At 37.0% G+C, this 21760-nt stretch overlaps 1 protein-coding gene across 1 annotated transcript in view; it reads right to left on the reverse strand.

The window, feature by feature from the left end:
- Positions 1-1756: 1756 nt before the first annotated feature.
- LOC131694736 (uncharacterized) overlaps positions 1757-21760 on the reverse strand; it is a gene marked incomplete at its 3' end in the record, with an annotated part of 63639 nt that continues 43635 nt past the window's right edge. Inside the window, exon 3 of the mRNA XM_058983217.1 lies at positions 1757-2697. Within this exon, the coding sequence (XP_058839200.1) occupies positions 1757-2697 (941 nt within the window). The remainder of the gene's footprint in view (positions 2698-21760) is intronic.

Raw genomic sequence — 21760 nt, forward strand, 5'->3', positions numbered from 1 at the left:
GAAGAATATAAAATAGAGTTGTCTACATAAATAAATAGACAATATAATTGGTCTCAACTATATGTATTATAATTATTTAGTGATTATTTTTGTATTAAAAAATAGCGGCCTATCAATTTTTATATACTAGTTGATTGCAATTGCTGTTTACTACAAATTATGGATATATGAAATGTTAAAACTAACACAGTCGTGATTCGCTGGTCGCTCAATTTTTAACAGGAGCCGCTTTTTTGTTGGACCTCCGCGCTAGTTGGTCCATTGTCGACATCTGAATGTCAAATTCTCATGTTAAATTCAATTCGACAATCAAACTAACAATAGTTAGAGATATGAGCAGATGAACTTGTACTAATAACATCCCCTTTGATCCCCCTACTAATAACATCCCCCAGTTTTAACATCTGTCAACCCAACCAGCGAATCACGATTGTACAAAATTTCCAACAAAAACCGTATCATAACATAAATTGATCTGAATCAGCAAATACCTTTATATTTTTGAATATATGTATTGAATTTATGGTTTTATTTTTCCATGATTTATAGTTTGCATTCGTTGCATTCAACTAATGTATAGAAATTGATAGGTCGTCGTTTTGAATATAAAGATATTTACTAAATAGTGATAATACATATAGTTGAGGATAATTAAGTTGTCTATTGTTTGAAGTAGCAAACACTATTTTATATTCTTCTTGATAAAAAATAATTAGAATCAGGCAACATACCATTGAGATATGGCCTTTTGAAGTAAACATTCCAACTTTCATCTATTTTTTTTAAATTACACGTTATATTTAACGTTTGGTAGACAACCCTATTTCCATATTTTTTCAGTGCACCATATTAATAACACCATTTGTACATTATATTTATGTAATAAAATGGTAAGGGTTTCCTTTAAAAATCGCGACACGTATAAAGGATCTAAATAGTCAATGGACAAACATGGATTCACGCTTGAAGTCTGGTAGAAAACCCATCTATGACCGCATACCACATCCAAACTGTTATAACTTTCGATTCCGTCAATGAAATATTTCCAAACTTGCAGGGGATATACTTGATTACTATAGCTTTTGAATGCCATGTACTAAATAAGTAGACAAATATTTTTTTGTTCATAGAGATTGGACCAAACCCGTGGGTGTTTGCTGGTAGCCTTATGAAACGTATCATAAAACTTCAAATCGCCATATCTCTCGAATCCCTCGATGGATCATTTTGAAATTCACTGAGAAGATGCTTGGATACTGTATCTGTCGAATGCCGTATGCCAAATTTATGGTAATTTTTTTTAGTTAATAACGGTTTTAGGAACACCGTGGCTTAGGTTTCCCCGGATTCCTCTGTATCTTTGCGATAATTGTCGAAGATTTCAGTTTAATTCAATGAATTTTATGGAGTTTTACTAATGTGTGCTAAACACCTAATTTTTGCATTTGTGGTTTTTCTAAGCAAGTAATTCATCAACGATGACATTTAAAGAGTATGCTACGCTCTAGGTCTGTGAAAATTGAAAACATACACCAGTGACCAGGGGTGACATTGCGCATCTCGAAACAAAAGTTTTTGTATACAAGCTTGTATGAAAAAGTCGCTTCGAATTGGTTGAATAATGTGGCCCCAGTATACAATTAAATAGACGTAAACGTGTCTAAAAGTGTTAAATAAGCCATTAAAAAGGGTAACAATTGTAAAATCATCCAGCATTTGGAGAAGATTATCAGAAAATCAGACTGCTAATACTCACTCTCGTCGCCAGCATTTCCGCTGCTGCGATTTGACACCACCGCCGCAGGATCTGGAACAGGCAGTCCAATTACTCCAGGGACCGAAAACATTCCTTACAGTCACATTCCCTGTTTGCTGCTGCTGTTGACTTTGGTCCACTGTATCCTTTTCCTCGATAGGCATCGCAGTGGTGGCCGAACCGACCGAAGCGAGGCCGAGCGGCGAGGAAGACGCATTGCTCTCATCGTCTGTGGTTTCGTTATTAATTATGGCCGGATGTCGCTCGGGTTTCCTTTCCGCCGCGATGCTCCCAGAAGCGCTGGTTACATTGCTATTTAATGTATAACTGCCACCGCTTACATTAGCACTCACTGGCAAATCATCATTTATGCGATTCTGTTCGCTGGATTTACCGGGCTCATTCATTTTGGTTACCGCCTCAATTTGTTCGGTTGGAGTGTTTTCCCTTTGCTGCTGCTGCAGCTGTTGGTCTACAAGCAATGGGGAAACGGGCACAGGTGTCACCAGGGGTATCTCGTTAGATGTTTCCAGACCGGCCAAGTGATGCTCCAAAATTCTAGACTGCATTGACATTGAAACGTCTGAAGGCTGCTGTTTATTGTCGAACAGAGCCCCGGAAACCCGATCGGTCTGGTTTTTGTTGGTTCCCTCCGATTCGCTAGGAACACTTCCGGAATGCTCAGCCCGTCTGATTCCATATTCATTATCCTGAAGGTTATTGTCAATGCCGGACTGATAATCCTTAATAATCTTGGACGGTTCACTATTGTCGTTGTTATGCTGGTTGAAATGCGGTACAAAGGAAATGTCATTCTCTGACAAGGGCTCGTGTTCATTTTTGAATTTGATCAATCTTCGCAGGTAGGTAGTCTTTAGGGTCGAGCTAGAGTTACCACTGAACCGGCTGGCGGCACGCTTCTCTAGCCATTCCTTGTGGATCTGAAATTTGGACAAAGAATATATTTGTTGGATTATTTTGGTAATGGAATAAAGCGATGAAAATGTTTGTTTTAGTAAATAATCTCTAAGTGAGCCGTAGGATCTTCGGCGAGATGCCTTCTCGCATATGTTATTTAAAGATCATCTTTTGGTGCCGCTTCAAACCCTTCGAAGTACTTAACAAAACAAGTTAGCCAAATGTGACACCATAAACGTATGCATCAGATAGATAAACATCTATTACCAGCTTTTGGGACATATGTACGTACGTTACTTGAGTGTTTCTTTTTTCGAACGAAATATTTAAATTGTGGTAAGCTATGGCTCCGTTCTGATCTGCACTACACTGAATGAATATTCTGTTCGACAATATTGAACAACAATTAAGGTTGCACAGAGAATGCGTAAAATTCGCAAACGAAAAAAGCAGTTTTTTTCCACACCGTATGTCAGATCTTCATAAAAATCAATCAGCAGTACAGTAACAACATTCTACATACGCTGATTGATTTTTATGAAGATCTGACATACGGTGTAGAAAAAAACTGCTTTTTTCGTTTGCGAATTTTACGCATTCTCTGTGCAACCTTAATTCATCCATAAAGTAATCCTTACCTGTATCTGACGTGAAAATCCTGATCGTACAAAAAATGTGAGAAATTTTCTTTCGAATTACCAGCATTTGAAGCAGTTTAATTGCATCGTTAAATCTGAATGAGGTGATAGGTTTTTCCGCGAGCAACGAAAGCTACACATGTTTGCACATCCTTTGTGCGAACGAAATAAAGGCTACTAGAGATGTATGCGTTTGTAACGGTTTAGTGTTTTGTGGTCGGTAGAACCGACTGATTTTGTTATGCAGCCGTACATCAGGTAACGAGAAAAGTTTCTTATGTGGTTTTCGTTTGAAGCGAAACTGAGTCAGTTCCTAACCCCAACTGCTGTCAAAATGTATGAACTGACAGCAGTTGGGGTTAGAACCTGACTCAGTTTCAGGTTCAAGCGAAATCGCCATTAATTTTTCATTTTGATTTTGCTATCCTATACTCTCACTGATTGCTCTTTAATTTTTCTAAGCTCTGTGATTCCTGTTTCACATTGGTATTATTTACACCCAAAATCCGACGGGTATGTTTCCATTACTTTTGGGTAAGATTCTCAGGGCCGGCGGAAAGCGTGGGTAGTATGGGTAGTACTACCCACTCGAAAATAACCGAGTGGATAATTACCCACTCGAAATTTTGAACCATTTCAAAAAAAACAACGCATGTATTTCGCACTACACACATTTGAAAACATCGCTGTGCCACAATTCCATTTGCATAAACGAACGTGACTTAATGTGAATGTAATGTAAGCGTGTGCATTGCGAAAAGGGAAAAAATCCTTACTAATGGACCCCTCACCCTATGCTTTCTACCCACTCGGGCGTAAAGTGTTTCGCCGCCCCTGAAGATTCTATTGTCTTTTCGGTAACAGACCATGCAATTGCGCATTGCAGTATTAAACTCATATTCCCGAAAAGGTACCCAAGTAACCACTAAGCACTAAAGCAAGCATTATATTCACCTTATAACAGCTTTTCGATGCTCATAGGTTCTATACAAGCTTTGCAAATGTCTATAAGCTTTATACAAGCTTTGCTAATGCTTATAAGCACTACGAATTTTAAGCATTAAAACAGGTCGTATATGGGTATATGAGGCTATATTGTAAAGCTTATAAACCTTATAGCTATAAGCCAGATACGGTAGTCACCGATGCCATTTTAAGGCCTGTTATAGTTGACCTTTCCATTACTCTAAATAATAAATTCCAAATCAAAACAAATATGAGGCACATTGTAAGCATAGGAAACCTTATCAGCTTCCGAGGTTTGGGCAGGTCGTCGTAAACAAATTAAAGGGCACAAAGCCTTCGAGCCATAAAATGATACGGTACATTGCGATGATTTGTTTCAATTAAGTATACATCTAATGATAGTTTAAAAAATATGATCAAAACCTTGCACCCAATTATAAGTATAATCACAACAGAAATCTCTAAATTAAAGATCGCCAAATATCAGTTAGATTAGCCAACTCCCAAATGGATGAAACGTCAAGCGCGCTGGAGCAAAGTAACTTCCAAATCTTCTAAAGGCAGAAGTTCGAGCCTGGAACGTACGCTGTACTGCAAAAAAAATCAAACGGCGCATGCGACATAAAGACCTTGAAAGAAACTTTTTATTCCCTGTTTTTGTTTCGTTTTTTTCCAACCAGTGGGTTCTACCCACCACAAATTGTTTTGTCTTATCTCCATAGGCGTGGTGGAAAAAGTAGGAGTAGGCAGTATATCAGCCGAATATTTCCCCAAAAGTGGTCATTAAGCAGCACTAAAGTACGATATTGAACCTATAAGCTCTGCTACCATTGATCTATAAGCGACTATAGAACCGAATTGATGCCATTTTCACGGCTTAGTGGTTACTTGGGTAGTAAACGGTGGAATGACGTATTTCGGTTGCTGTTCATGTATGTGTATCACACAACCAAACACTTTTCAGTATGTGTCAGCCTCGGCTCTATGCACGCAGAATTTTATTTATGCATCGATAGCACACTTTTCTATCTGCCTCTCGTTTCTTCTGCTGTAAATTGTATGCATTGGGCATATTCGGTCTATCCACTCACTGAATGCTTACTGGAAGTTTATGCATGAAAATGCATAAAAAATACAGCAGAATAAAAGAGTAGGGAACAGAAAGCATGCTAACTATGCATATTTTTGTTTCTCAGTGTGCATATGTAGGATATTTCGGTCGATTTCTATGATAGTGTTAGTATCGGGTCAAACCAAACGGAATTCTGGCGGATTTCTGCCCAATTTCAGGCTGGAATATGCCCCAATATTAGCAGAAACCAGCCGGAATCACAGATTTTTTACTGGGTAGGTTGGATAGTGAAATAAAAATTATAAGTAGTTTCCGGATCCAGTACAGTTTCCGATCCGGACCAATTCTTGAATCCGGACCAGTTCCCAAAACCGGACCTCCCGGATCCGCACCAACACGCTGATCTGGACCAGTTCCTGGACCTGAATCAGTACCCGGATCCGGACCGGTCTCTGGATCTAGCCTATCCCCTTTCCAGGTCCGGACCTGAACCAGGCCCAGACCTGGTGCTTAGATCCAGACAAGTGTCTTCGGTTCGGATGCGCGGATCGAAACCGTAGGTCGTGCTTCCCGTACGGGGGGCGAAGAATGTAATCCTTATGTATGCATTCAATGTGATTATTAGCGATGAATTCACTTTTGACATATATATTCCTTCCACTAAGGAGATGGTCATGGGGTGGTTTTTGTGCACGATGGGGACGGTGAGAAGTACCTAAGCCGAGGAAAGGGAGAGGGGGGGGGGTGTACTGAAGAACCCTATATATATATATATATATATATATATATATATATATATATATATATATATATATATATATATATATATATATATATATATATATATATATATATATATATATATATATATATATATATATATATATATATATATATATATATATATATATATATATATATATATATATATATATATATATATATATATATATTATATGATTTGGCATAAGTATTTCTTCCTTCAAGACGGTGGACATGATTGTTGATTTCGGAATCTGAAGGAGAGGGAGGGTTTCTGATGCAATATCTATCAATCACTTCAAAAATTTAAAAAAATTGTTGCATGTATGTTTACCAGAACATAAATGGAATGGTAAAAATTTATTTGATAGAGATCTATTACGCGAATGACAATATAATACTGGTGATTTGCATGAATTTGTCGAAAATAAAATTGAAAATTGCACTTGCGATCGCTTCATCTGAAGTTAAATCAACATTGCTGGATGATAGACGAACAGCTCTGCCCTAAAATAACTACTAAATCTTGCGTTTGCGGAAAACGTTATTTGATATTTATTTGATATTTATTTATTTGTACCAACAGGCCCCTTGGCCCTAATGGTGGTTTCTTATACTAGTTACAATTACAAAATTTACCATTTATACAGGACACAATTTTAACAATACATTTTATACAAAACAAAAATATAACACTTCTCACAGTTCGTCATTTGTAAATAAACACTAATAATTGTAAACAAATAAAATAATCAAAACCTTCAATATTCGTAATGTGTTGTTCAACATCCAGGTTTCCACGTCGTGTTGTTTCGGTTGACAAATTCACGGTAGCGGACGTTTCGAGGCCAAGTAGTCGCCTGCAGGGCTAGTGGCTTCCACTTTCCATCAAGCCCTATCCTGAACGACGCATAATCAATATCGTCGACTGATTTCCATCCGGAAACAAGTTTTTTGATGTCAGTTGTATCAGTTGAATTGAGTCCGAGACACTGGGTAACTAAGGCACTCACTTCACTTTCGGTAACATGAGGTTCTATATTCGACAGGAACAAAGAGAACTCCATATCACTTCTATGTGCATTACCGGTTGGTGAATCAATCCGACTTGTATTCCTCGATTCGTTCGGTGGATCCACAGACGAAACCGGGGTAGAATTGAATGGGCATGAACGCTTTGGCAATAGTTGAGATAATGTGCTTTGAATTTCATCGATTTTTAATTTCATATAAGCCACCTCATACTCGATATTGTTTGAAGATGGGTTCGGCTCTGGCGACTCAGTCAGCGAGGTAGAGACAGTTTCAATAAATGCTTCCAAACATCTATCGCATAACCAGATAATATTTTTGGTGAGTGCATTGATGTTAGCCTCGTTCAATCCCACACATTGAGCATGAAATCGTTTACAGTAGCTTCCTTGGCACACAGTAATAATATCGACTTTGCAATCGATCGCCGTATAACACTTCGCACACCATTCTGTACAGAAAAATAATAATAGCGACGCTTCGATCAGACGAACAATGGCACCTCGATAGTTGAGATAAATCAGACAATTTTGCAAAATATCGTAGAATTGCGTTCGTTTTTGCACTTTAACAATCACAGGATATATAACGCATAAAGTAATTGCTGCAGTTCGACACTTTTTATCAACAGGAAAGATAAATGTTTCGTATTAAATTCAACGTATACGAGGAGCGAAAAACACGACCGGCGCACAGTGGTCAATGACTCTATGGTGTCGTTACTTACAATATCAATCAAAATTCGGGTATAAGCAAAATTCTGGAAGAATGCAACACTGTTATATAGGACGAATTGACGATGACCCATAAAAGGAACCAATCGAATAGTTGGTGGCGTTGTCGGCGATCTTCGTCAAATTTAACCCGTTAGTCGACACCTACTGATGAAATCAGCTCTTGCTTAAGGGGGTAAGATTATTGTAGAAAAAATACCGTACTCAAAAAAACAATGGCGATACCGAGAGTGTTAGTCTATTCAGTCAATAATGCAACATTTAAGCAATATTTTCCTAAATGTTCACAGCAAAAATTGGGTGTGTTACAGTGAATCTTTAGGAGACACCTCGAAAATCCGATGTACAGCATAACTCAAAATCTACTGAACCAAATTGTTTGATTTTGCACAGTTCTCCTTCATATCATAACATCATTAAAGATCGATTAAAATGGATCACAGCAACCTCTGACGACGAAGGTGCTTTTTTTCGCTCCTGACACGATTTTGAGAAAATAACAAGGGGTGAGTCGCTTAGCACAAATCGAATTGTGCTCACAAACTAATAGCGTGGTAGCTTGTGCCGCAATGTGCCACGATGTGCCACGGTGTGCCATGGTGTTCAGTAAAACAAAAGCAATGGTTGCTATGAGTATTCAACTACACTTTGTTGACAGTTTTTGAGTTGTCAAAAGTGTGCCTCATTGTGCCACACATTGTGGTAACGAGTGAAATGATCGTGTATTACTGTGAATCGTAATCTTATATCGTGTTATCATAGGTGATACAATGTGTATGGCACATTGTTCTAAGCGACTCACCCCTTGGAAAATAAAGTTTTTCGTTCGCTGCTCTTCAACAACTCAGCTGATGAAGAGAACCATTTTGAATTTAGAAGTTCGTGTCCAAAGCGGATGGAGTTCGAGGAGATACGACCACATACCACTCGCAAGCGGCCCAACCTCAGGCAATCCTCTCAAAACTGGCAAACCCGGAACTGGTTCATTCCGGTGACCTCCTGCAGGTATTGTTGAACCCGACAAAGGCGTTCATTCCGGAGTATTTAACATTCAAGCAAATGTTTGAAGCGATGGCTGGCATGAGAAGAGATCTCCTGAGCTCGATTGAATGCAACATCAACTACAACTGGAATCCAGAAAATCGTGAGTATTCTGTTTGTGGGACTCAAGGCCGCCATCACGATAGATGCAGATAACAGCATTCTGGATGATCTTATTACACGTAAGTCAGATGTATTTGCCATTTTCTAAAAGATTGTTTCTAAAATTCGTTGGTTCGTTCGTTAGTATTATTATGGCAGTTGAACGCTGGAGGGTCCGACCAGCGACAGTCGTTTTTTTCACTTGTTTAGTGCTAATCCCTCATGTCGGAGACAGTGCGTATTATAGCGCATCATTGTACGAATAATGCGCAATACTTCCGACGTGATTCCCTTGCTTAAAATAAAAGAAATACGATTGTCGCTGGTCAGATTTTCCAGTTTTCAACAGCAGCCAGAATAGTTCGGAAAAACATCCGGATTACTCGGCCGCAAATTAAGAGCGAGTAAAGGCGCTTTAACCAAGGCTTATTAGCCAGGGCAAGGTGTAAATACCTCTGTCCCATCCCAAAGGACCAAAGGAGTGACATTAACGTTCTTAGTCAAGTCACTCCCAACGATTTTTATGATTATTATTATTATTTCCCCTTTAAACTGAAACGGTCGGTACGGTTGTCCTCGTTTCTTCCTACTTTAAGATTCAAAACAATTCGTTAATTGACTTATTCATTAAATGAATAATTTAATTGCCATCTAATTTTCAAAAAACATCTTCAAACCCAACTCTGCACAGTAGGCCTGGCCGTTTTAATATTTGCGACATATGAAAATATGCTTCAAATATTAATATTGACAAGAAAAGCTCTACAGAATAACTGCAGTGTTTTCCAGGATGCTTTTCAATACTGGCTGTGTAAGGGTTAGAATAGAATAGAATAGAATAGAGTATCATAACATCATTAAAGATCATAACTTTGTTCACAAAAATAAGTTTCATGATTTCTTAAACGAAAATTGCATTTTCGTTTTTCGTTTTGATCAATACCTGGGGATATGTAGAAGAACTGTGCAAACGTTGAAAACGATTGGTCCAATATATTTTGATTTATGATGTACTCCACAAAGCAAGTTTTCAACGAGATACCTCCAGAGATTCTCTGTCACTGGCTCAATTTTCAGTATTCGGCTATGATATTTTTTAAGAAATATTGTTCAATTGTGCAGTGACTATATGGAAAGTTAATGAATATACTAATACTCTCTGTATCGCCAAAATATTTTTTTAAATGTGCCATTTTTTATGAATTAACTTTACCCACGTCCATCAACACTCCGCTATGTCTTCGTATCATTGGAAATATGTTTCGAAAACAGAATTTTTCACTATATGTGCATACTTTTATTGAATGATTCTCATAGACACCTTCGTAGGTCAATTCGCCAAAAAAAAGTTAAATATATGAATTGGAAAAATGTTAATCGATGCAAAAATAAATTGCACCACATTTCCACATGATTTTGTAAAATAATACACTCTGTTGAAGAATTAATCGATTGCGTATATTGACTTCAATTTCATACACTACTCCATCCAAAATAAAATCGATGGTAATTCTGCTACGCATATAAATCTATGGATTTACGTGTTGAATTATTTAATTCAGTCGATCCACCATGCTTTCAGCAGTATTGGTTTTATACGTAACCTACCCAGCAGTCTCCGTCAGACGAAGGTTTTTATATTTAAACGAAAGAATAAAGTTCTTCCTACGAATTTTTGCTATTAAGGAAGTTGCTTAAGGTTTAAATTGAAAAAATAAATATTGAAAATTGACAATAACTTTGTTGTTTCGAGAGCTTCAGATTCTTCGTTGTTTAAAAAAAAATGTGTATTTTATCGCTTTTAACAACTTTGTAGAAGACACTTTTCATAATAAAAAGTAATCGTAAAAAGTTATATTCGAAAAACTGTTTTGAATGGGTCTATCCCAAGCAAACCTACATATCTCGCTACTGTTACTACATAGAGCTTTAGTAACTTCAGTAAAGATTTTCAGGAGTTATTGAATTTTGATCGTGAAAACGTCTTTTTGCAACACTGCGCACCGCATGCTTTGGTTGAAAAATTTCATTTAAGCGACCATTGTAACTAGAAAATATAAAGAAGCAAATGTACTGCCACCTCGAATTCGAATGATACCAAGGGATTTCAAACGATTGTGTGTAGGAAAACAGAGCAATTAATTTAATTGTGCTCCGGGTGGTCAAACTAAGAACATTGTCTATCCGCGAGAATTACAATAAGTTTCTTCTTTGTAACAAAAATATTATGTTATTTTTAGTATTTTTAAAATATTTCGTTTAGTCCTGATGGGTGTAGCGAAGCGCACCGGGTTACAGCTAGTTTATTATATAAGAATTGATGGACATGCGTGCGACGCAGAGAAGATTTGAATGTGTTGGTGTTGTCGTCTGGAGAATTTTTTGTTGCGACCGTTTTGGTATTAAACGTCTTGCTATTATAGCATTTTTTTTTCTTATTACAGTAAAAGTATTACGGCCGAGTTTTGGGTGTAGAAATTCCAGTTCGTAGATTTGGGTTAAGGATATGTGATAATATCTAGCGAGACGTTTAAGTGATTAAATACTTATATTATTAAAGATTTATGATCAGAAAATGACAGTTCAAGTACGAGCCAGTTTGAAAACTCATGCGTAATACAGTCAGAGCAGATGGTTACATCTTACTCCATCAAATTAATGTCTGAGCTGTCCCAAATTATGTGCTGGGCATTTGCATCACTGTCAATTATAAGTAGAAACCCATTTCTGCCACCGTATAATACAGCCCCTTTGAAACTATCAGAAGTTGTCTATTCATTATGCAGCTAACATGTCGAACAATAAACGTATTACCTGCTATTGTTATCAACAGTCATATTGACTGTGATAGCACAAATATCGCGAGTTATGCGGTAGGATATAAGACCTGCGTCAATAGCACTATTCGCAAGTTTCCATTTTTGTTGAAAGCTACGAAGACGGGGTTAAGTAGCTTTCCAACATGGAAGCTTCTTCCATGGAAATACGGTTCTTGAACCACAGCTATGGAAGCTTTTCCTTCCTGCACAAGGCGGGATAGATTCATAGTTGTTCTCCGTTTATGCTGAAGATTAATTTATGCTACTCTAACCACGGTCGATCAGAGCTTTAGATATTTCATCACCAGCACTGATTATACAGCAACTAGAAAATACCAAACACGTTGGCTAATAATCGCCTATAGCGAATGGGTATTAGAGATATGATCATCATTAGAATCCCACGATTTGCGAAGAATCGAAAATCCACTGTGCTAGGGATTCGGCTAACACAGCAAGGGTAAGTCCCATGATACTCCGTGCACGACTGGCACATTTTAATCCCGCCAGACATTTAGTGCTCGAGAAACACTTTGGCTCCTGTTTTCAGTCGCCTCTTACGACAGGGGAGCAGGACCAAGTGGATCAATTCTTGGCTGAGATACGGTCTCCAATAATAATAATACCCGATCAGAAGGACATAACTGATTTATAACACCTGGAGTTATTTATTTCAAACTAAACTAAACCTGTTATAAATCTTGTTGGTTAGATGTTAAAATAAAAAAATAAAACAAGAACCTGGCTAATGATAACAAAATTGTAACAAAAGTTGAAATTATTTTATCAAAGTTAAAACTAAATGAGATATAATTTTTTTCCAAAAGTATATATGTCCTCTGTGAGAGAACTGTATTAGATATAATCATCTAATGACAGTGACCTAGTAACAAACGATCAATTCATAAGTTGATGGTCTCATAATAGATTTTGTTATAATATTGAAAGTATAGAAATTGTCCGCAATCCACTTTCAATTCCGTTATCTGAATATATCTCCAGCTGTATTAAATATCAACCATAGTTATAATAGTGTTATTGTTTTGTTATGCTCTTCTGATCGGGTAGACTTATCAAACTCTAGTGGACCACAGCCACGAACATTTTTGTGACATTAATATAATATTAATATAATATTTGGGTAAACGACGAGATATTATTTAGCTAAAGCTTTATTTCAACAAAAGTGTTGATGCTAATAACATAATTAAGAGGGTGCAAAGCCAATTTCTTCGGTTGAAGGATAAAAATAGGGTCAGGGACTGAATCTATTACATAAATTAAAATCAGTGGCCAATAAAGTTAATTGAGTGTACGTACCTTTATTTGAGTAGTGATTTTATGGCTCGTATGGTTAATCGACAAGTAAAAGACTTTCAGATACATGAACGCAAATATAATGTATTGCTTCTGTTGACAGCTCAGCCAGGTTGTTAATAAAACAAATTAAACAAAATAGGCCTGCAATGTATCCAGATAAACAGTGGTATTAAGTAGTGGAGGAAATGAACTGAGTTTCGATTTTTCATTTTCTGGCCAGCTCTTTATTGCAGGAGTAAACCCTCTAGCTGTCTTAGTATCTCATACATTTTTAACCAGAAATTTTGGCAAGCTGTGCGGTACGTAGAATGTTAAAATCTCATCCGCCGAAAAGCCAGTACGTGTGTAACTCAAAGCATCACACAAAACACTTTCTATAGGAATGCCAACACGTAAAGCGTTCCATTCTAAACATTGCTTTTCATATTTCAAGGTCGTTCCGCTATCTGTTGCTGTTCGCGTGATACTTCCTCGTTCGCACATATGTTTGCTTTCACGCCACCCACTGAGCGCCTGTCTAAATATGACAGCTGGCTGTGAGTTTGGGCTGCCACAACACACTGCCGAAATAGTAGCATAAACCTCGATATTTTATCATCAAGCGAGCGGGTCACGTCTAACCATTACTTCTATGTAGCCCTTAGGCCGGTATCGGTATCGCGGCCGTTAACTCGTGCCCGAGCTAGCGCCTTTCAAACGTCACCACACTTTCCATCGCCGGTGGGAGGTGCCACGCGAAACGTGTGTCACTGGATGAATACGAACAAAAATGGGCGACGAGATCGTTATTATGATGTTCGACGATATATATTTATGCTAAGTGCGTGAACAAAGTCGCAAATGAGCGCCGGGTGGTAAATGTTTGCTATGCTTCTCATGCGTATTTACAAGTGCTTGTGCCAACATTCACATACGTCCAGCGCAGTAAAAAAAATGTGATTGAGGGCTTTTTAAAACGATTGATTACTTTGGATGGTTTATGGTCCATTCAAAAAAACGGTATAGGGCACCTGTGCTTGGGGTGTGCACGGAATGTTTGATGGAATAAGTAGTATTTACACCTATCTGTCGTTATACGTCCGATTGTTCCATGTTTCTAAATTGACAGCTGAAAAAACGCAATCGGAGTTAAAAAGTGTATCTTTCATCATCTGTAGTGAAGTTGCGGGGCAAATAAACTAATAATGTAGAATTAAACTGTTATGCAGAGAAATCCGGTGAAATTCTACTCATATCACAGCAACTGATGCAAATGACTTTTTCATTCGTTTGGTTTATATTTGTTTTGTTTTTGTTTTTAGCCCCATTCTCACAGTCACGTCACTTGGTGACTAGAAGGAAATTTTCTTCTAGTCACTAAGTGACGTGACTGTAAGAATAGGGCCCAAAATGTTCGCTTCTTACGGGGTTGCGAAAGCGATAAAAATTGTTACATGATTAATATTGTATTCTATTCTATTCTAACCCTTACACAGCCAGTATTGAAAAGCATCCTGGAAAACACTGCAGTTATTCTGTAATGTTTTTCTTGTCAACATTAATATTTGAAGCATATTTTCATATATCGCAAATATTAAAACGGCCAGGCCTACTGTGCAGAGTTGAGTTTCAAGATGTTTCAAAATTAGACGGCAATTAAATTATTCATTTAATGAATAATTTAATTGACGAATTGTTTTGAATCTTAAAGGAGGAAGAAACGAGGATAACCGTACCGACCGTTTCAATTTAAAGGGAATAGAATAAATCGTTGGGAGTGACTTTGCTAAGAAGGTTAATGTCACTCCTTTGGTCCTTTGGGATGGGACAGAGGTATTTGTACCTTGCCCTGACTAATAAGCCTAGGTTAAAGCGCCTTTACTCGCTCTCTGAAAAAGGATTAAATTTAAAGAACAACATATAACTTTTGGATTTAGCTTCGATGATATTTTATTGATCCTTAAGCTATTACAGAAAATCAGAGGAATCAACGGTTCATGCACTCAGCAGTCCCATAGTTTTATTGTCAATAAATTCAAAAAAATTAAAGGGTTGTGTACAGGACACGACCACGGTGACATTAAAAATGTAGCTTTTTTCAAGAGCGTGCAAATGAATTTTATCTATCACACATATCGACTCACGTTCTTGTTCACTCGCCTGTTTTCATATGTTACAATTTGCTATATACCCTCCCCATCAAAACATAATTTATTGAAGGTCTTTTAACGGTAATATATTAATTAATCAAGTATCTCACTAGGTGATTGGCATTATTTGGCTGATCCATCTAGTAAAAATAGGCTGGTCTGTCCAGAAAATATATTCAAAAGAAAGGTTCCATATTGAGAGCTGTGATGAGGAAGCCCCACGCCCGCCAACGGAAGTATACAGATTCTCCATGAAATATGAAATTTCATTTTCCATTTAAATTTTCAATAAGGTACTAATAAACTTAAGTAAACAATCTTAAGTTTAAGTATTTCTTGATCGATTAATGGTGGAAAAAATGAAATTATTTGATAAATTACATTGTTATGCAACGTTCGCACTACCAGTTAAAACGGGTTTTTATGCTATCTTGGTGACATTTTTCTTGTTGCTAATTATTAAAACGTGTTATAATTCTGTAGTGTAAACATTGTATTATTAAACCAATTCTGCAGCGTTTTATGTTATATAGGTGTTTTATGTGGTAATAGGACTAACATAATTATATCTTCAGTACAGCGGTTTATTTCATAATTTAATACAGATTTATTTTAAAATTTAAATTAGTATACCCAACCGTTCTATTTGTTGTATACTTTAAAACGCAATTAGAACTGTGTTTTAAATACATAGGGTAGGACAGATATTCTGACTGGATAAACTGGGAAAACAATTTTAAGTCCAGTAACGCTTAAGACATGGCTTGAATTTGAATCGAAAAAGAACACCCGCTTAAACTGCTGCTGGGACGGTAAGTTCTGTTTTAAAATTTTCCGTTGTTGCGTTTGAAATTAGAAAACAAAAAGTTCTGCTGGGAATGTGATTGTTTCCGATGCAATTACACTCAGATTTTTCAGATTTTCACGCAGGGGATACAGGCCGTGTAAATGAAAACCGCGTAAATTTAAAAAAAAAACGCGTTAATAAAAACCGCGTAAATTTCAAAATCCGCGTAAAAAAACCTGAGTGTACTCTCCTATATAAAATACTACGCTGCTGAACAGTGCAATAACTACAGAAGCACGTTGTCAGATGCCTTACTGATAAAAAACATATAACCGAAATATGAAATATGAAAACCAATAGGCTCTTTACCCTACGCAGCTACAAAGCGCCGTAAACATGGATTAACAAGTTACAACGCACACGCATGCATAAAAATAAATATATTTTTTCAAACGCAACACTCTTAAGCAGCACACACCGTATTGCATTAAATCCAAACCACCCCGCCCACCCACTTTGCAAATCATTGTGCTGGTACCCGAAAAATCCGCACACGGCCACCGCTGCCGAAAATGCATAGCGTCTACCGCTTATTGTAGTGCCCAGACGCTGCAGCCATGATCTTACCCGTTCGACATAAGAACAAAAACTGATTCAAACGGGTACGCGTCACCAGGGATGCCACATTAAAATCTGTGTTTCGACCAAAAAAATCTTTTTACCATCTGTGATGACTAAAACAGGAAAAAAAATCTGTGATAAATTTCCAAAAAATCTGTGAAAAATCACAATATTTCCAAAAATCTGTGAAAATCTGTGAAATTTTTATCAAAAAGCCAAAAATCTGTCATCTGTGAAAAAGAATCTGTGATCAAAAATTGTGGAAAAATCTGTGAATATTTTGCGCGTCACCTCTATTTAAAAACTAACCGTATATGGTTTAGTCACTTAGGTGCGAGTGTGTGCAAATGCCAACGTTACCGAAAATCGATAGCGCTTATTGCATCGCCCGGAGACGATGTTGCTCGTATGGGATAAGAGCAACAACTGATTTAAACGGACATGCGTTGCTTCTATTTATGACTTTTCGTGTTTCATTGAGCAACTAAGCTGCCCTCTCTTGACGGCTGTGTCTGAGAAATCTGCCTCACGAATGGTAATTTTCCCGTTTTTCGTGAACTTTTTATTTTTACCAATTTTCAAAAGTCTACTTTTATTGGGGAGATATTAAATTATTACCAATATTTAAGTTAGGTGTTTCTGAATCGGTTGGTGTATGAATGATTAAAATCCATCTAGTAATATCGGAGTTATAAGCGTGCAAACCTTACATAGTTTCGTTACATGGGACATAGTTTAGATTTTAGAATGACACCTAGCCCCAGATAGTGGAGTAAGACATTTTTAATGTCAAAAATCATCAGCTTCGAAAATAATACTGTATAGATAAATAGTTTGAACAACCAGTCCTAAGTTTCATATGTTGATAACCAAAGCATAATTTTACAGGTAGTTTTAACTTAGCGGGGTTATAATGAGTTAATGTTACTTCCGTTGTAGTCGGCTTTGACTGTTGATGGCCTGAACGTTTCGCTCCTGAAGGTAAGGACAAAAGGACGAGTTTACTGCTGCTGTGAATCAGCTATAACTCTACTAGTCGCGGTGTATATGGGAGAGGCAGCAGGCATATTAGTGGCCTTGACTCTGCATATGGACTCCAAACAACTGATCTTATTGGGGAGCGTGAAGTGCATAGATCCGTAATAATAACCTCTTTCATTTGTCACTCCGCTACCATTAACTAGACGAGCTCTTGGAGAAGTGAAAAAAGTCCAAGCCCTCCTCTCAATCATTTTCATTATGTTTTACAAAATTGAACCATTTAAAAAAAACCTTTTAAATTGCGAAACAATTACCATAAAACCTCATCTGGATATGATTATATACAACACTTTATCTACTGTTATATGAAAAATGAAATACCTAAACGCAACTTCATATAACCTGCCAGAATATGTCATTTCGAAAATGTAGCAAAAATAAAACAAAACGAAGAAATAACATATGAATTAAACCAGCATTACAAAAATCATATTGTCTAACTAGTTTTTTCAAAATTAATTGGAAATCTCTCACCCGATGAGTTCCGTGCTGATTACGATTTCTTCGCGATTTTGTATGAAGAGCCGCTTCCAGATCTTCGAAAACTCAGTTCCCCGCACGCCTCACACTCTGGTCATCCATCTCTGCTCCAGACATCCGAACAAGGTAATAAGGTTCAACCGTTTCGATTGTTTTCCGAGTATTGAAACAGTGCTTGGATTTCTTCAAGGTTAAATGTACTTATGTTGTTTATTACCGGTTATACTGCTATCGGAATCCATCTTCCGGAGATCCACTCGTATTTTCCAATTTCGAGAGTAGAAATTTTCTTTGGATAAAAGCTGACAGCGTGAAAAATGTCAATAAAAATTGTTACATGATTAATAATATTTTATTCTGTTAAATACAGTACATACTTTTAGAAAGTGGTTGTACTTTAAGGGTCTCCTCATCAGTCAGCTTTAAAAAATCGATTTTTTTTTGTTTTTGCTTCAGTTCGTTAAAATTGTTATCTGATAATATTATTGCAAAGTTTCAGAGTATAACTGATTAACATTTCATGCCTGTAAATTTCCTGTGATTTGATTTTTTCTAAAAACTTTGAAGCCCACTTTGTGAAAACCATGTTTTCATTCAAAATTCCATGAACGATTACAAAAAAAAACTATGCATGATATGCATACAAGTAAAACTCTGTTTTATAAATAATTTAATTGTGCACAAACTGAACTAAACTATATTTTGAAAAAATTCATATTACTATATTATTACATCACAATAATAGCTTGTACTGTGCAGTAAAGCCTTTCGAATAAGAAAATATTTCAATTTTTGTTTCCGGTAAAAGTTTGAGTTGTACACGGTGGGCTGCTGCGCGAGATTGTCTATAAATCCGTAATTTTTATTTATTTTGATGTTCAACAAACCTTTTTGTTGAGTAAATATATGTTCAAAAATATGCAACAGACAATTTGATTCTCTTGTTGTTTGAATATTCAAAAAAAATTCTAAAAACATATCTTTATGAGTCACTGATGATGAGCTCTACTTAACGCATCGTACAAATGGCGAATGCTTTCGAAAATTCTTCAAAATTTCAAAAGAGCTTGCATTTAATGTATGGAAAAACGCTCTTACCTTTGTTTTTTGATTTCTAAGAACATTTCCTCTCTTTTCTTCCTGATTTATGATCATCTCTCTCTCCCTCTCTCTTTTCATTTCACAACGAACAAAAAACAGCGAGAGATGATGCTTCGCTACGTATTCAATAGTCGAAACGAATCATTGCTCTCTAAGCCACGTTCTCACATGCAACATAAAAAAGGGTGCGAACAAGCCGACTGCCACATACTGAATCAATGAAACCGAAACTTTAAACCTAACGTACTAGCTGAAAAGAGCAACAAGTAGTTATATTTTAGTCTCATTCCTGGATTGCCTATCAATGTCTCTCTGCTGTTACATCGCGTTTTATGTACACCTCCATAGACATCCATTGGCAATCATGGAGAGCGGCTAAAATGCTGCAACTAGTAGCAGCATTAAGTTCCTAGCTTGAACAAAAACTAAGGGTTTACAGGCGAATGACCAAATTGGTTAAAGCATACATTTAAATAAATCATAAATCATAAAAACTAAGGGCAAAAATTGATACGTATGTGATTTAACAACTCTGGGCACGTAAAACACATAGATCTCTTAAAATAATCAACCAAAAAGTGAAATATTTCTCACAGAGATGAACGTATTTCTGTTCTATCTAAATAATTCGTTGATATATAAAATGCGCTTTTCTTTCATCGAAAGAAGTACGCTTTAGAAAAGTTATGGCGTGCAGTCCAAACGAAAATTAGGGATATCTATCAGGAATCAGAATATATTGGCTCAAATGTTGTCGGGATTTAGGCCTTGCAGTGTCTTTTCATTATTTCCCTACTCAGAAGGAAAGGAGAAAGAGCAGGGGGAAGTAGAATTGGAAGGTGGGGGAAATGACTGCACAAATTCAATGAAAGAACTGATAAATAATTTAACTAAGATTGGGGCACTAGATGGCTTTCAATAAATTTTAGAGCCCTTTGACACTTGCTAGTTGGTAAACATCTTGGGACAATGGAGATTTGGGACGGTGGATTCATTCAGGCCCGTGCGCAAGGGAGGTTTGGGGGTTTAAAACCCCCATCCCCCCAACCCCCTGAAGATTTTGAATTACTTTTAAAAATTTATTAACTTCCTGTTCAGGAAAAAACCCGTTTGACAAATAAAATGTCATTTGAGTTCGGTCACTCAAGAAACAAGTCAATGAAGAAACCAAGGATGAAACTTTGCGAGGGTGGCTGGAAAGGGATGCATGTCAAGTTGGACGGCTTCTCTGAAGGATCGGTTCACGTTTCGACAAGATTCGATATTAGCAACAGTAGTCAGTAGACAGCAGATGTCGGTCTGCGGGCTAGCAACGGCAGCTAAGGAGGAAAAAAACACGAAGTTGGAGAAAATAGGGATATCGTTGTCTAGAGAAATTTTACCGCCGATAATTATTCCGTTGGAATGGCAGCGAAATGGATCGCGAAAATGGGCATCGTTATGGGGTGAAATACCGCCGCCGAGAAGTTCTCAGCACTAGCTAGCAGATAAATGGGAACGACTAGCACCAAGAAGGGTAAGAAGCCAAGCGAAGGTGGCTTTAAACAGATGTAAATCCTTTTGGTCGACACCTTCGGATCGGTTCATGTCTCAACAGGTGACAATATTTGCAGCAGATGTGAGCAGGTCAGCTGTATCGCGAAGGTTGGACAGCAAGTAAGGAAAAGTAGCTTTGGATAAAAACATGACGATTAACACAAAACAAAATAAGTAAGAACACAAAACAGTCCTTAACGGTTGCCCCGGATGGATGAGGTTTGCGAGATACAAGAGGTTTAAGTTTAATCGGTTGGCTTAACAACTACTACAAACCAATCCAAATCCACCACGAGCCAGCAGGCAGCGCGCAGTTGTCGACAATACCAAAGACGTTCACTAGCGGCAATTGTTCGCATGAATATTCTCCACAGGCTGATAAAAATTGAATTGAGGCATGGCTTACTATGATTGAACTAGAAAAAATAACTTTTTATACTGACGAGATAGACAGTTGGTGTCTTCGACAAAGTTGTAGATATGCTCGTAATGAAGAATTTTGTTGAACAACTTTAACTTGTAGGACTTAATGTTATCGATTTATAAAGCATTTTCTAAAGCCCTCCACATTTGTTTGGAACATGGTTTGCACGAAAAGTCACAGTGGAAAAAGTTATATTAAAAAAACTAAATTTAAGGGTGTTGCTATAGAAAACGCTTTATAAATCGACAACTATAAGTCCTACAAGTTCAAGTTGTTCAACAAAATTTCTTCATTACGAGCATATCTAAAACTTTGTCGAAGATACCAGCTTTCTACCCCGTCAGTATAAAAAGTTATTTTTTTTTAGTTTGACCGTAGTAATCCATGCCTAATTTTGATTTTTATCAGTTTGTGGGGAATATTCTGACAAACAATTCGTCCAAAGATACCCTGTCAATATATTCGATGGTTTGACTTTGTA

The sequence above is a fragment of the Topomyia yanbarensis genome, unplaced genomic scaffold (assembly GCF_030247195.1).
Source record: "Topomyia yanbarensis strain Yona2022 unplaced genomic scaffold, ASM3024719v1 HiC_scaffold_129, whole genome shotgun sequence".
NCBI lineage: Eukaryota > Metazoa > Arthropoda > Insecta > Diptera > Culicidae > Topomyia > Topomyia yanbarensis.